General features: G+C 39.0%; 1 protein-coding gene across 2 annotated transcripts; it reads right to left on the bottom strand.

The window, feature by feature from the left end:
* Positions 1-2,070: 2,070 nt before the first annotated feature.
* Positions 2,071-17,036, bottom strand: NABP1 (nucleic acid binding protein 1). 2 transcript variants are annotated; one of them, XM_036745581.1, is made up of 6 exons: positions 16,507-17,036; positions 15,973-16,111; positions 10,397-10,468; positions 8,552-8,624; positions 8,021-8,087; positions 2,071-7,115 (listed from the first exon to the last, which is right to left on the bottom strand). In XM_036745581.1, exons 1-6 carry the CDS (start codon positions 16,595-16,597, stop codon positions 6,922-6,924), a joined length of 636 nt encoding a protein of 211 aa, XP_036601476.1. In that variant the 5' UTR covers positions 16,598-17,036; the 3' UTR covers positions 2,071-6,921. The 2 variants fall into 2 exon arrangements, with proteins under 2 accessions (XP_036601476.1, XP_036601477.1); XM_036745582.1 differs by having other exon boundaries at positions 2,071-7,043; positions 16,507-17,034.
* Between the last annotated feature and the right edge of the window lie 231 nt (positions 17,037-17,267).

Below are 17,267 nucleotides of genomic sequence, written 5' to 3'. Positions count from 1 at the left end.
AGACAATATACTTTGATTTGACATTTTAGTGAGAGCTTAATTGCACTGCCTGCCGCATTTTGGACAGCCCTACCCCTAGGTTATAAAGAGTTTCAAGTTTTGATAACACTTAACTCACATCCATGCTCAGTATTTGTAGTTCATTGCTCAAGTAACATTTCTCACTGAAAAAATTCACAGGCAACAGTACCAGGCAATTAGAGAAGACAAAGTGAGACAAGCTAATTCATTTTTCTAATAATAGCATCTGAAGTGACTAACAATTACCATGTGTATTGGGGGGGTGGGGGAGGGCAGGGTGGGCAGCAGGGTGAGGATGTACACACACTGAGGCAAGTTGGGTAATAAAGAGCTGCGCTTAGTCTGGCCTCTGACTAATGTTCGTGTGACTGTAAAAGTCACCTCTCAGTGACACAAGTAATTGCTGTTGCAGAAGTATTGGTTGCTCAGCTTCATTGGAAATTTCCTCACCTGGGAGCTTAGCATAAGATCACAGATGTAAGCCAAAAGCAAAAATATATACTAAGTATAAATACATACACATATTTAGTAAAATGTCATATATGCACAGCATGAATTACTAACATTCATGTAGCTAGCATTTTACAAAATACCAATGGGTTAAGAGAATATTATTTTGGAGAAAAAGTTTATATTCCACTTCACCTGTTTTTGTGGATCCACATCATATGTTTTTACAAAGTTACCACTTATCAAAAAACTGTTTTTAATAATTACACTTTTCAACCCAGTACTAATGGCAACTAGCTACTTGCTGTGAAGGAAAGCTTCCACTGATTCCATAACTCCAGCTAATTTCTACAGTTGGAGCTGTAGGGTAACTGCTTCTGCTGCGATTCCTGATCTTTTTCTTTAATATAAAGGGCTGAACAGATTCTTAGGACTAGCTCATGACATTTAAAGTTTTCACATGGTGCTGAAATGAGTAGGCAGAAAGCCTTACTAGAGGGACAGTATCTTGCCCAAAGATAGGAACTAAAGTTTAAAATGTATTTCTTGGCTTCAGAATTCCTAACGATCTATATTATCTGCCTAGTCGATGGTACTGGGCAGGTAGGTGGATAGTGTCAGGAGACACAACTTCCTGAGTTCAAATATGACCTCAGACACTACCTGTGTGACTTTTGGCAAGTCACTTAACCCTGTTTGCCTCAGTTTCTGTAAAATGAACTGGAGAAGGAAATGGCAAACCACTCCTGTATCTACAAGAAAACCACAAACGGGGTCATGAAATCTTACACGACTTAAACAACGACAAAGACAACAGAAGTGGATATACACTTCCTTCTACCAGCTCTTTTCTACACCACCACCCCCAAACCCACCCCAAGAAAAAATGCAATGTTTACACATTCTTGCCACTAGGTCAAAGAAATGTTCAAGACCTAGCTTACCCACTTTGATTTAAATCATGCCAGGATATTTGCAGGGGTAAGTGGCTTTATAAACGCCAGTATTTTCAGGAGGGCCAGACTATAAGATCTGTGGCATGATTGATCCCTTTATAACTAGCATTTTTTTTCCCCATTCCTATTTCTATCAGACTCAGGGAAACAAATGGAAGAACATTCACCTCACCCTTCCACCTGTGTGCCTTGATTTAGATTGCCCTTCATAATCTTACCTCTTCACTCATTTTGTGCAGCATCTCAACACCACTTCTTAAGAATCTTCCTAGTCAGACCTTAAACAGCATTTCATAATTTTTGGTACCTTAATTCCTTTATGAAACTTAAGTTCCTTTAAGGTAGGGACTAAACTCCCCCCAACTAGCACCTTCAACTGTTTAATGCCTGATAGCACATAGGACTCGATGCTGGTTAAACGTACTGATGTCTAAATTACCAAACTGAACCTAAATAGAAACCTGTTTTAAATTCTAACAAATCAAAATTTACTTTTCCTTGGGGGAAGCTTCAGTATTCAATCCTACTTTGCACTTCATAGGCTAGACCAGGGCTGACCAACCTTAAGGTTTTTATTGAAACAATAGACAATATATTTTGATTTGCCACTTTAGTGAAGAGCTGTGTGTAGCTCAGCTTCATTTACTAAAACATTTACGTAAATTTCTATGCTTGTAGGGGCCAGTAAATCGCCCTGCAGGCTGCATTTTGGACAGGCCTGGGCTAGACCTTGGCAAAGTGCCTCCACTGCAGGCTGCATGGAGGTCTTTCATTGACCCAATGAGAAGGGGACGATGTAACAGAAAAATGAGCCAGATCAAAAAAATCTATTACAGCTTAATCCTAACATTAGTTCAGGTATGTAAACTAGTTTCATCATCTACGAGATAAGGATAATAACCAGTTTGTCCTGTTCACAGGGTAATTGCAAAATTCAAATGAAAATGTCAGCATCTTATTGTGATTGGAATGTAAATTACGTAATTCAGTTGCTTTAAAGTGTAATTGAAAATTTTGTGTGAATTATGTGTGAAGATTTGTACTCAACATGTTTCAATTTTATATTCTAGTCAACTTGGGTTACAAGCTTTTGTATTCTATGGTATAGTGTATTTTAAAAGTGAAGGTGCCAGAGGTCATATAATAGTGACTGTGTAGATTCAAGGCTAATTCTACCACCACCAGTCTGCCCAGTTTTTAAAAAGGGAACTGGAATTGAGAAAGGCCTCATATACCAAATATAAACCAACCCTGGTTTACTAAAGATGTAAGTTCTGTCCTGCAACCAGATGGCACTAGTAATTAACTTGGGAATAATACTATAAAAAATTTCAGTTTATATATTATGCTACCTAAATTGGAAGAATTCTAGTAAATTGAATAACTTAGAAGTATAATACCTAAGTCAAGGTTGTTGCTGCTAAAGTATTAATTCTAAGCCCTTTCACAGGTCACAAATTGATCCAACAATACACCTCGTGCCTTTCATGGTAGGTCCAGTAACTTTTACAAAATAAAGGCCTTTTGTGGTGTATTATGTACTATGAGCCTTCTAAAGAATTTATCGAATTTAATGGCACCCACTTACAATCTCACACAGCCCTATACTTTAACATAAGGCATCTTTTAAAATCTCCAGATTTCCTAGTAAATCATGACTGCTCTTTTCTGAGTTATTGAGATTTTACCATGTTATGTTCATGGCCTTAGGCACTAAAAATCTGTCATGATTACAAAACATGAAACATGGCCAAAAGCTGTTCACGCAAACTCTTTTGCTCATGTGGCTACAGGACCAAAGGCAGTATTTAGAAATGGATTGGAAACATATAATAGGTAGGGCTTTAGGTCTTTCTTACAAAACCTGCGATGACAAGGAATAAAGGTCATCCAAGTATGTCAATCTGGTACTCCCAATTGCCAAAAAAAAAAAAAAAGTCTGGTTTCTCCAAAGACAAGATTAGGGCTACTAAGCATATTACGAACATATTGCCATTATTCATAGCTCACAATTACGAATTTTCAAGTTTTTCTCTACCATAAACCAGGGTTGGCAGTTCAACACCTGACACAGGGACTGCAATTTGCACAATGGGAGTAAATACTCCTTGTGGTTAAGAACATACCTATGAAGTGTTTAAAAGCATTGGACTGAGCAAGAGAAAGATGAGGCCCAAAAGATAGGTTGTGTCTAATGCATGGATCATGAAATATAGTGGCATGACAAAAATGGAGACTTCAGCATAGTGTGGGGAGTGTTGTCTTCAGTTCACATAACATCTGGATTCATACCTCAAGTTGATAGCTGAGTAACCGTCACAAAACCATAATTTGGGATTTTGTTTTGCCAATATCTTTAAAATTGTTAGGTGCTAGCAAACTATTATGAGTGATTTGTTCATTTCTACCTTTCTTTCACAGAATACTACGTATGACTGAGACTTCAATGGCCTGATAGCTCCAGCTGTATAGAAAATGACCTGTACCTCCAAGCATTCCTTTAAACATACCACAATAGGCAGCTTATGGTCTTACTAATGATGACTATTCAGGTACAACGGCTGAATAGTCAATTTGCCTTAGAAATATATGTCCTTAAGTGATGGACCTGTTCAAAGGGCTAGGGACTACTACAACTACAAAGTAGGGGGGAAAAAATCGATGTGGGTGTCCGAGTCCTTGCAAACAAAATTTTCTCCTTCCTTTGAACATGTATTCTTACTCTCTAATGCTTTAACATATAAATTATATCCTGTGTGAACTCTAAGCCTTTAGTGGTAAAGCTACAAAGAGGAACAGGAGAGAAGTAATGGGGTGATGCTAGAGTGCTTAGGTACCACCTATATGAAATACATTTCATCTGGACTTCTCTGTTCATCTTTCACTCTCCCAAATTTTAGCTACCCACACACGCATCACAGGATGCCCAAGACAGAGGCATAAGCCATAACAAGCTGGTTCTTCTGATGAGACTTCAATCCATTTCTGAATTAACCATGATGTAGAAATTATGTTGGGAAACTCAATCCAGTGACTTTTCCAGTAGATGTTAATATTTCCATCTTAAGAGTGATCTTTTAAAAATTTAAGTTGGCAAGTGAAAAATGGAATGAGGGGGAAAGCAGAAAAATATTCTTCCTCTGACTTCTTGATGAGTGTTGCCCAGGTAGACTAGACTGGTTAGATAAATGTAGGTCACTATAGATTGTAAGTCACTTGCTTTGGTATTGGAGGGTCTTTCCTTAAGAGAAAAGAGATTCATTAATAAATGGCACTGAAAAAAGAGAACAAAGATAAAATATTTGAACAAGAATTATCACTAACCTCAAAAGAAGCAAAGACATGTTGTTCCCAATAAAAACCACAGTACATTCATAGCAAGTGTGCAAATACTGTCAAATAATGGCCTTCCCCTTACATCCTTCATTTTCTAATGCCTACTACATGAAAGCTGGTGTACTCAAGGGGGTAAAGCAATACAGTGTTTAATATTTCTATTTCCTTTTTTAAAGTGATTATTTTTACTTTCCTTTGGAACTGTTACATTACTTAAAAGTACAAAAATGTCCTACCAATAAATTTTTTGCATTCATAAATGAAATGATGGGGGGAAGGGGTCAAACTTCACATCACTACTTCATACCAAATGATTTTGCTTTTTTGGTTAACTTCATCTGAAATGCAAAGTTCTTAGGAAAAGAGCAAAATAATAACAAGATAATCCAATTTCAATTATTAAAAAATCTTTCAGACATAGACATCGCTGTCAACGTCAACATGAATCCTAAAATGAATACCAGTCGTGAAAATGGCACCACCTTCAGCAGTATCTTAAGGACAAAGCAGCAGCTTTCATGCTTTGGGTATTTTTATGAACTTCCAACGAAGCTACAAAAAACTCATTTCTATACCAAAAATAATTAATACGAAAGGTTATATAACCGAGGAAAAGAAAAAAAAATCCAGGCCACCAATCTCCCCAATCCAAATGCTACGTAGTCTTCAGGAAAGATAAGCACTGTGATTTAAAGAGAAGAGGAAAAGCAACATATCCACAATAATAAAGATAGTCTTTACCAATGTCTGTGTCAAGAAAGCAAGCCTAGACATTATAACTCTTACATGGGGTTTGTTCCACAGGGATGATTATTTTTCAAAACATTTTTAGGTAATCATGTGACATTGGGACATCATACAAGCTTTTTCTACAACATTTAAGGCTGGACAAAGAATTAGGTAGGTTTTTTTAACATTAGTGCAAGTTTTATTCAAGGGGTCAACTTTAAGAATAAGTCTAACAAATGAAAAATTAACTAGTAATCCACCGAACATGAAATGGTGGAACTGGATGGAAATCATTTATCAAGTGAAAATAAAATCCACTTCCCAAGCAATTCTGAATAAAGCTACACTCAATTCTACCAGAGGCATTCCTGTATCTTTGGCTGATAGACAAAGTAACGTGAATTTTCTCCAGAAACTCTTGAAAAGTTGATGAAATTTCTATTTTTAAAATAAGTTGTTTCAAAGACGTTTCTAGGAACTTTAATCCACGTCCAGTATTTTTGACGTAAAAACTGCAGTACTTTGACAATAAGCATTTTATTAAATTAAAATTAGTTTGCAGATTTCTACCTGAATTCTGTTCAATTTCCCCCTAACTTAGGTAGTACTTACTATCATCACTTCATTAAATACACAATAGTCAGACTAATGTTCTTAAAGGCTGAAGTTTTAAAGTTCTAAAACATTTTAAAAGGGATGGCTTCGAAGATGGCTTTGGGAAAAAAAAATATTTAAGGGACAATTTTAAATCTTCCTTTAATAATATTTAGCCAAAGAATATTTTAGAACCCTGCCCCAAAATAAAATAAATGTAGCTTTAAAAATAAAATTACCTGCTATAACATATATCATTAATATGCTATATTCATAATTCTGCTAGCCTGTTTCAGGTAGTAAAAGATCAGTCTAAGATTGTTCAATCATTGGAAATTATCTTAATGGCAGTAACATGAATTATGTAACAAAATCAATCTTTCCTGGAGTCACAAGACATTCAACCATTTGCTGCTATCTTTTAACCAATTTTTTGGAAGTTATTGCTTTAATTGGCAACTTCTATATTTGACAAAAAAAAAAAACACCTCTCATTAAGTCAAATAGGAGTTACAAAGTTTATACAGAGGATAGACTCATAGAGGCTATTAAGGCTGACCCATACACCCATGTGAAGTGCAGTTTATGGGTAGGGCTTTCTGCCTTTTTTTTGTTCCAAACCTATTTTCCCTCCTTTATAGACCATTCTTTCAGATGGCATTTAAGCAGCTTAATTGCATCATCATAAAACAAATCTCATCTCAACATACCAAAACATAAAAACATACCAATAAAGGACAAACTTTTCACAGATAACCATAAATAAAAGTGCAATAAGTGTTCAAGTAGGGCATCATGTAGTTTAGGCAAGCTGTATGTGAACATTTGGCATAGGTCATCTTTTAAAGGCTCTCCGGGGGTCCCTCCCATTACTTATTGTGGTCACAACTGGCTGAACATTAGCTGTTGCTGGTAGCTGTGGATTTACAGGTCCTCGTCCATTGGCTCTCCCAGTACCTGCATAGGAGTGGGCATGATTATGTGAAAATGGGAATCGCCCTGATTCAGGTCCAGTTTGTACACCATTTCCTAAAACGACAGTAATAATTCATCACCAGTTCCAGATCCTGACATTGACACCTGTATAAAGATATCTCCCTATAAAGATATCTCACACACACACACACACACACACACACACACACACACACGGCAGGACAAACACTTAAGACTATGAGACTAGGGAAACACATTTCCAGTGACTGCCTCTTTTTTCCCCCCAAACTGGTGATTTTAAGTAAGCATACACGGTAGCTTTAAACTGTACTTGGTGCTGTCATCAAGCAGAAGAGAAGAGGGAAGATTAACTTCTAAAGGTACCAAAGTCAGAAATCAACACTTACAAAAAGAACAGATGTCCCCTCCCTACACTGAAAATAAAGGCAGAGAGAAAACTGAAAACAGGAGTTGAAGGCCCTAGCAGACACTATTATTGAAGCATCAAGACAGAGACACACAATAAATCATTTTGATTTGTGCAGTTTTAAGACACAAAAGTTAATAGAAAAAAAATTTGGCCATCACCCATAAACTAGTCTTGTGATCATTAAGACAAATAAAATTTCCATCAAAATGATCTCCAAAATACCATTATGCAAATTCCCCAATGTAAATTTCTATTTGGTTATTTTCAAGACTAAGAATAAAGTTAATTTTAGTTTTTTTTTCCACCCAATAAACTTTTAAAGGAGAACATTCCATAGCTAAGTTTGAAAAGCAAAGTTATAAACAATTAAGTATACCAGCAAAAGAACCAGTTTATATCAAATGAAGTTACCAGGACAATGAGTTGTATAAATTCAAAGGCAAAATGGTCTGTTTACATGCTTCTGGTAACACGGCTTTTTCCCAAAAGCCAAACCCATGAATTAAGTTTTTTCTACAAAACACACATATTCTTCAACCTCACATGTAGCAGACACACACAGACTTACCTACTGGCCCAAATGTACCTGTACCCATATTACTTGCTGAAGAATTATTTTTTTGTTCACCATGTGCCTTAAGGAAAATGTTAAGAAAAAGATTTAAGTAAATAGCACCAAAGAAAAACCGGATGTCCATGAAATGTACCAAAAGCTCACAGAAATGCCTATTTTTTAGTTTCTATCCATTCCTATTTACTGTTTTTAAAAGTCTGCCCAAGGACAATTCTCTAATCAATAGCTCTGCCTAAACTATTCACACAATGAAAACATGTAAACACACACACAATTACTGAATTTCCTCATCTCCCTTTCCCATCCCTTAGAATGGCAAACAACATAAATACATATATATGCTTGAAGTTTTGTGTATATATATGCAAGAAGATAAATGCTTTAAGATTTAAGAATTTCATATTACCCTCTGAAATAATTATAGACACCTTAAGGTGTCAAGAAAACAGGGCTGTTAATAATTGATCTATAAAATCATAGTACGTAGCAAAAAAGCAGTTTGCTCATAAAACTATTAATTACCACCTTGTTCTGCTGTCCAAGATAGTCTGGGTTAGGTTCACTGAAGTTTGGCACCTCTGAGTATACCATACAAAATCTGAAAATAAAGAAAAAAGTTAGATGGCTGTTGTGTTTTTTAAAAAAAAAAGGGGGGGGGGCCAACCAGAGAATTTCCAGATCAGGAAAATCAATTAAACAACAACTCTTTTTTTCTGGTAAGGTTGCTTCCAAATTCAACAATTAGTATAAAGTGTCAAAGACAAGTCGAATTCCTATTCCTTCCCTGCTAGCCACATATATCCTCCTTAGAAAAATAAACTCAAACGCATTAAAGTATTTATTAAGCACAACCTGCAAATGTTACTCCTCCATTATTTAGTATTTTTGGTTGTATGTTTTTATAACTACAGTGAACTATTATTCAATATCCAGTATTACAAACATTAAAACAGCTCTGTGGCACTCTTTAGATCAAGAGGATTCTACTGATCCATACCTTAGTATAGCATATGCTTAGAGAGTTCTTCTCAGTTGTGGATGGTTACATCTGAATCCAATCAAATCAAACTCCCTATCTCTAGTCTCCCAATGAAAATATTATTCATAAATGAGGCAGCTAACAGAGGTGTAGGCTGACAATTCACATACTCATGTTTACTCACTCTTACCGAAATATATAAATAATATTATTACAATCAATCATTTTCTTAGCCTAATTAAAAAAAAGGAAAAACATTCACAACCGACAACAGTCTTGCACACCACCTTGGAAGTCACTTCAAACTGAATGGCTTAAGCATTTAACATTTTCGGGTCTTTTATTCCTACCATTCTCAACAAGATTAATTTCAGTTATTCTTAAACAGATGAGATGACCAGTGCCCCATACCTTTGCTTTTATCTCCCTGTAATAGTCAACATTAGACATATTAACACACCAAGACAGACATAAAGAAACCACCTTTTCCCTTGGCCTAAATCACACAAAGTGTTAACCAGTTTCTGAACCAAATTGGTGGCATTCTCCTTTCATTATTATTGACAGGTTTCCTGAACAATGCTTATTCTGCTGTTTCACTGTGAATTTTTTTTTTAAAAAAGCTTTCTGAAACGTGACTTTCTTGCAAAAGAATAGTTTCCAATCTGATGTATGGCCTCAAATTAAATGTGTTTGTTTTTCTGAGACCTACCTGAACTTTAATTGGGTCACTATATATACCATACTTGTATTAATGCATCCCAGTGACTAGGCTAGCATGGAGGCTGGATTACCTTTACACCCCCAGAGAGGATGGTCCCTCCAGGTCAAGGTGGAGATCATTACCAGGGCAGTGTACGGAAGCTCGCATTGCGGCTGCCTGCACCGTACCTAGACTGTGAATAAATAGAGGGCTTCAATTTTTCAGTGCTGCTAGTCCTTTTAACATGAGCACACATTCACCCAAGAACAGAAAAAAATCAAATTTTAACTTATGTCTATAACTTATGCCTAGATAACTACTGCATGCTTTGTTTTTGTTTGTTTTAGAAGACAGCAGCTGATATCAGTAAATGCCCATTATGATTCCTGGAAAAACCATGTACCAAAGGCCTATAGGAATGGTCCTTCTGGGGAGAAATTTAGGGAAGTTTCTTACTGTTCTTTGCTAGGATAAGTGAGACCAACCATGTAAGAAACAGAAATTTAGTAGGTATACAACTAAAGGAAATGAGCAGATTTAAAATATCATCCATGTCACAGTTAAGCTATCAAATAGCATTAACTCTCATATCTTTTAATAAAAAAAAAACCTCCAGATAAGTTGTACTTCATACCTACCATTTTACAAAATGTTATGCACACCATAGCTTCCATATTTTAATACTTACTCCCCAATTTTCTGAAGTTCACCTCCTCTTCCTGTGTAAAGAGTCAGACATCCTTTCCACATGGATGCGTATCTGAGGAAGACGAACAAGAGTCAATTATGTGTGTACCTACAAGCGCTGCAAAATGTTCCTCTTGAATGTGGTCCAGAAGCTTAACTCCACTATTCTAATGTAGCTATGATCCGATGAATGATTCTTCACTCTAATGATGCTAGTTCACCACCCATTCATCCATTCCTGTCAATATCACACAACTCTCCTCTTCCAACTAATTTGCCACAAGGGATGATTCCAAGTCCCCCCATTAATTTGCCACAAGGGTCGACCCAATATATTGGATCCCTTTCTTCTCCTGCATTCTCTTCCTTCAAGTAGATATTGTTAATTCAGCCAAGGGGTGTTAATACCAGTATTCTTGTGCTTAATGCTATACTTACTCACACTAGCCACATGTCAACATTTTTTCCTCCACATCAGAAGGTGAAGGTGTACTATTAGGGTTTAATCAAAGTGCCAAAAGATTGGCATGATTAGGGGAAAGGTTCACCTGCCCTCCTTCACATAAAATTTTAATCACTAATCTGGATGAGTGGGTGCTGATGCAACCCGGTATGCTAAAACCAAGCATGACCTAAGAAAAAAACATCCTAAGTCCAAAATAAATTCTATTTAGTATAAAGTTCAGGGCTTTATAGAATTTCCATTAGTCCCATAACAATTAAACTATTACTCTACATTAATGCTAGCACCCTAATAGAGAAACTAATTTGATTTCACCATAGAAAATCTGCCATTCTTAATTTAAAAGCCAAGAAATGAAGCTAGAATTTATCAAAAATGACAGAAGGGCTGAAAAGCTTATAATCACATCACGAAGCAAGGAGATATACTAGCAGTCATTCATTTTGGCAAACTAACATTGCCCACACCTAAAATCAGCAAATATTTTAAGTAGATTATTTAATGTGAATGGCACCACCCAAAAAGGGAAGTATTTTTTAAAACCATATGCAGAAGTGGTTACAGGCGGGTTCCCTGGGAACCCATCTGGGTATCTCCAGGAACTCCTTTCCTTTGAACTACTGGGACCTTTTCTTTTCTCCTCTCCTCCAACTCCCCCTCCCCCCACCCATCTTAAAGTGTGACATGGAGCAGCTGTTTCCCACCTTTCCCAAGGCAGATCTAATGTAGGCTACAATTAATGGGAGGGAAGAAAGGGCAAACCCAACAAAGCTGACATCACTCTCCGCCAACCATTCCCATTCTCATTCCCATTCCCACTCCCACCCCCACTCCCTTCTATCACATACCACCTCTTCCCCTCACCCCACCTCCCACCCTTCAAGGCCCAATTCTGCTCAGGTGATGAAATACCCAGAAGACTTCAGGGAGCTGCTGAGCTGGTAAAAATACAAATGGTGTTGTTCCCAAGTACCTACCCATTACCATGTAAGTACCCCAAAGGCATCCCTCGCAAACTTCTTAACCAAGAAGGGAAGAAAATCTAGTCATAAAGCAATAAACTTTGAAAACCAGAAAATGGATTATGGGACTGCTGCAGACTACCTTCCACTGGCCAAGACACTGGGGTCAGAAACCTTGGTCAAAGAAATGGGATGGCAACGGAAAATAAAAGGGATGACAGGCCCTGGCACCATCGCCTTAGTATCAGCCTGACTGCTAGAAGCCCTGCTCCCTTTCCCCCAACTACACAACCACCACAAGAATGGATCAGAGGGCTCCCTACTCCTACGACCAAGTGGTACATGTATGCTTTTTCCCTTTGAATGTCTGTTGGGGGAGGCAGGAAGGGCAGAGGATGGGGACTGTGTGACTAGCATCCCAAAATGGGGTCCAGGGCTCTTTGCATAGAAACAACGTTAGAAAAGTTAAGATTCTATAGTTCTACTCAAATAATCCTACACTAAACGAGTATTATGGATTAAAGAGGATTTGTGGCCTGGCCTGGGAACCCAACTACCTGGGGTAACATGATTCCAGGTCCTGACCACTTACAAAATGACCTACAAGAGTAACAACATGAAAAGCACTTTACATTTTGCAAAGAGCTTTATGGGTGTTAATTCATTTGGTCTTCGCAATTACTCTGAAAAGCAGGTGTTATCATCCTCTCCCCCTTTACACTAAAGTGAAGGGGTTAAGTGACTTGCCAATGATCACAGAGCTAGCAATTACTTAAGGATTCAAACTCAAGTCGTCCCCACTCTAACCTGTACATGTGAAGTAACAAAGTCTTCCATCGGACTTATTTATTGTGCCTTTCAACATTGGCCACTAAATATTACCTTTTACATGAGTTCTTTCTATATCTCCCCAGTCGAGAGTGACTTTCTCTAATCCCCCCAAAACCATCTTGTGTTTATTTTATATATACCTAGGTATGTCTCCGTCTTCCTGGGTAGAACACAATCCCTTTATGACAGTAACTTTCTTTTTTTGTCTCTATCACCAAGGCCAACCTACTATGGCGCTTGGCATTAAGTGCTGGGCTTACTGTGGTGATGACAATTTGTAGATGTGGTATGACTCACTTATAAAAATATTTAAGAGCAAATGTTATGCCCTATGAAGTGTAGATATATACATGACAATATCAGCCATGGGAAAACAATTTAGTGCTTTTTAATCATAAAAAAATCTAGGTTTCAGATATAACAGAAACAAAACTAAAGGTTAGTAGAGTGGCTAATTAGTGCTGCTTAAACTGGAAGCTGAGTTCAAATCCCAGCTCTTTTACTACCTATGTGAATCTGAGAAAGGATTATACACTGGGCCTCAATGCTCCCATTGGTAAAATTCAGGACACTTAAAATCCTTTCTAGATTCAATCTATAACCCAGATTCTAAGTTTAAAAACTGAACAAAGGCATTTAAGGTCCTATATTATATTGAATTAAATGTTTTTCGCACTGGATTTGAGCATTAAGCTATTTTAAATTAATTTGTCCAGGGTTTGTCCAGTTTGCATGATTATGGGTGCCAAACAGTTTAGCCTAGATTACATACATCTCAAGGACAAGTAAATTCAAGGAAAATCTATAAAATGACTTTTTTCAAAAAAGCTTCATTGTGCGCTGCTTTACTGCAGCATACATTATACTTCAGAATGTATTAATTTTCTGAGTTTATAACATATTGTAAATGTCAAACTGTCTAGCCAAAACATCAATTCCTTCCGTATAGTACATTTATAGCACTAGGCCTGACCTTTGGTCGAATATTGTTTTAGCAGTGCTCATCTGTGAACCCCCTTCTCTACACAAATGGCTGACATTGCGGTCTTTGTTAATACTAACAGTTTATGCTATGGAATTCCAGCTCCATTCCCAGACTATTAATTTTCCCTTGACTGAATTCTTTAATAATCAAGAATGCTGCCCCAGTCACTCACACTCTGCCGATGATATTCAGTAGTTCTAGTTACCAATGTAAAAAGTTTTGGTGTTTTTGGGTGTTTGGGGGGCAACACCAAATTATTGTGAATAGTGTTAGGATTATTCTTAAGAGTAACTTTAGACTGGAATAGAGGAATATAAGAGTTAAAATACCAAGTATGCAGGGGTTTTCTGGGGGAAAAAATTACTATGTCACAAAAAACACACTACTCAATGTCTACTATATGTAGAGGTTAGCTTACTTGCAAACCACTTTTGTTATTTCTTGTATCTCTCATCTCTTTAAACTGGAGGTATAGAGTAAAGGCACCTGGGGCAGTCTCTCTTATGTAACTTTAAAAAGTCACTTTTCTGACTTTCAGTTCTCTCAAAAGTGAGGGGGTTGATCTCTAACCTGCTTCCTGCTCTAAATCCTATCTGCTTCAAAACCCCACTGTGTAAAAGAAAGTTCTACCTTAATACAGTGGAAAGATTTCCATGTAGTCAGCTGGTGGGACTTGGGCCCTGGCCCTTACTTTGTAACCCAGGGACGAGTAACAATTTCTCTGGGGCCAGGTTTTTCACCTGAAAAACTGGGGGAAGCAGGGTATTTTGAATTAGATGACCTCTAAGGTCATCAAGGACAGCTGGGTGGCATAGAAGATAAGACTTTTGGACTTGGGAGTCTGGAAGACTTGAGTTCAAATTCAGCCTCAGACATTTACTGTGCAACCCTAGTCTATTGACTAAATCTCTCTACCTCCATTTCTTCATCTATAAAATGGGAATAGATAATAGCATTTTACTCCAAGGATTGTTGAGAGAACCAAATGAGAATAAACATTTTGTAAACCTTAAAGTACTATGTAAATGCTAGGTTTTATTATTTTTAACGATTATTGAGGTCCCTTCCAACTCTAATTCTAAATAAAAGCTATCGACAATTACTACTAAAACAATCTTTCCTTAAAAGCCAAGATTTCAAATACACCCTTGAAAGAAGTAAAATCTGGAAGAAAAAATCAGTTACCTAGTATTTTTAATCCTAGGTAAAAGCATGGGAAGGCTAACATTCTAAATGTTATGTAAGTTTCACCATCCCCCCCAAAATAGGAATTATTTCCGAATTCTTTGTCTAGTTGTGAAGAAGGTAAAGATTTACACGGTCACTTATATGTCTCATTGTCACTTGATTCATTTGTCGATGAATCAAACATACAGCCAAGAATAAAGCCTGTCTCCAACTTCCTGCTTTGAAGATACAAACTCTTAGGCTTGCTTCCTGGAGATGTTATAAAAATATTAAGATAATGCCTCTTAAGTGTTCTGAGTTCCTTAGCATCAAGGTAAGATGCCTAATTACATTATATTATTATGACTATTATCAATCCCCACCCTACTTCCCTGTAGTTATGACTCACAAAAATGTTACAACAATCTCACTGCAAAAACTTCCAAAGCCTACTTCCTAGTTTACTGGAAACTCTCTCTACACTTCCTATCCCACCCACCCCCCAAAGTAAGCTCATCAGTTTGTTCCTGTGGATGCTGGAACTAAGTTTTTGCACTATATACTTGTTAAATTTATTTTGGCTTTGCACTCTAAATAATAGTGCTTGGCACTTTAAATCATGCTACTATGCTCTTTTCCAATTTACCTCACCAGAATGTTCCATTCCTTCTCCCTAATGCAGATCTGAGCAAGAAAACAAAAAAGTATAGGATTCTACTTAAGTTTACCTAACAAAGGAAGACAAGCCATTGTTTCTGGCTACCTGAAATACAAACACGACACCTGCCAAGTGTATGATTACAGACTACTTTTGCCACACTAACAAAGAGTTCTCCAACTCAGGTTTGTCCCCTTCCAGGTACCAGGTTAATTCTGAATGAGTGGCTCACTCCAGAGACTTATAATCTCATTCATTTATACAAAAATTTAGAGAGGACAGGATATTAATCTATTAAAAAGCCCAATTTACTACACCCCTCCCCCAGTACAACCTAAAAACCCCCGAGTCCCATTGTTTTGGAGGTCAGACTCAACTCCCAAGGGAAACCTAGATTGCTTTAGTGGCAAAGGTGTATTTTGTTCTCGTCTGGTTGAGAGTGCTTCACAAACTTTAGCTTGGATGTACGTACTCGGGAGTAGTCCACACTCCTCTCTTTCTGCACACCTACCCTCGGGTTAATCGAATGATATCCCCGGGCTGGATAAGACCTCCGATTTCATCCCACACCGAAATGGTGATGCTTCCCGTCTTATCAGCTACTTTGCACGATCTTACTTCGTGGCCGTCCTTGGTTTTGGTCACTCGTCCTGCGAGAATTTAAAACACCCAAAGGAGAAGTAGAGGGAAAAAAAAAGAAGACTCCGGTCATATTAGTTTTAAGGAAGAGGCTTTCGACGATGGCTCCTCTCCACGAACTCGGGGAGGGGAATTTTTTTCTTCCCCCCAAAGGCACGGGAAAAGAGACGCCGAGGTCACCCCTTCCCTCCCACGGGGGTTCTCACAAAGTCGAGGAGAGGAGAAAGCTAACGAGCGACACGAGAGAAGGTCTCCATCGGGACTCGGGGAAGCGGCCACGTGCGTAAGGGGACCTGGGGGGGGGCACGCGTGAAGCACCTCCCCGTGGGGAGGGGTGGGGGGAGGGGTGCAGCAGCCTGGGAGGGAGAGGAAGGGCTATTGCTCCAGCTGCGGGGACCCGACTTACCTATCTCCAGTACAATAAAGACGACATTTAAGTTTTTCAGTCCGGGCTTAATATCTTTTATAAAGAAGTGCGGGTCGTTCGCCCCATTCATATTGAGACCGGCTGCAGGTGCGGCGGCGACGACGGTGACGGCGGCTGCTGCTGCTACGGCTGTGACCCGGGCAGAGGACAAAGCATCCCACCCCTCGGGGGCACGGGGAAGGCGGGGACGAGGCTCGACCTTGCGGGGCGGGGAAGCTTAGGAGGAAGCACTGGGGGGCGGGTGTGGACGGTCGCCGTCTAACCAACCCCTCTGGGCTCCTCTCTAGAAAAAAAAAAAAGGGGGAGACCGAAGCCGCAAGAAAATGGAAGGAGCCACGAAGAGGGGGCACCCCCGACCACACGGCCCGGCTCGGGCCAACACACCCGCGGCTACCCACTTAATGGAAGGGAGTAAAGGGAGCGCTCGCTGCAAACGCCCGGCTTTGTAAAAAAGAAAGGCAGATAGACCCGGCTGCGCGCTCCGCGCTGCTCGGCGCGCTCGCTCACACACGCGCCGGGCCGCCGGGTCCGGGCGCGTGCAAAGGGACCCGGGAAGGAGAGACTGGGGGCCGGTTGGAGGGGTGGGGTGGGAACGAGGCAGGCAGAGCGAGAGAGTGTGCACTGAGCTCCGGCCCCCGGCAGCGAATGACCAATTCTGCCGCCGAGTCGCTGACCCAGGCAGCCAGACCCAACTCGCCCCGCCCCTTGTGACGCCACAGGCGTGTCGTCACCACGTCAAC

Source organism: Trichosurus vulpecula, chromosome 2, assembly GCF_011100635.1.
Source record: "Trichosurus vulpecula isolate mTriVul1 chromosome 2, mTriVul1.pri, whole genome shotgun sequence".
Classification (NCBI taxonomy): Eukaryota; Metazoa; Chordata; class Mammalia; order Diprotodontia; family Phalangeridae; genus Trichosurus; species Trichosurus vulpecula.
The sequence above is the reverse complement of the archived record's forward strand: the minus strand, read 5'-3'. Positions and strand labels throughout refer to the sequence as shown.

Excerpts from the sequence above, each read along its gene's own strand:
- NABP1 (XM_036745581.1), bottom strand. The coding sequence starts at position 16,597 with ATGAATGGGGCGAACGACCCGCACTTCTTTATAAAAGATATTAAGCCC. Across the intron at positions 16,112-16,506 it reads CTTTATTGTACTGGAGATAG|GACGAGTGACCAAAACCAAG; the intron begins GTAAGTCGGGTC and ends AAATTCTCGCAG. Across the intron at positions 8,088-8,551 it reads ATCTTGGACAGCAGAACAAG|GCACATGGTGAACAAAAAAA; the intron begins GTGGTAATTAAT and ends ATTTTCCTTAAG.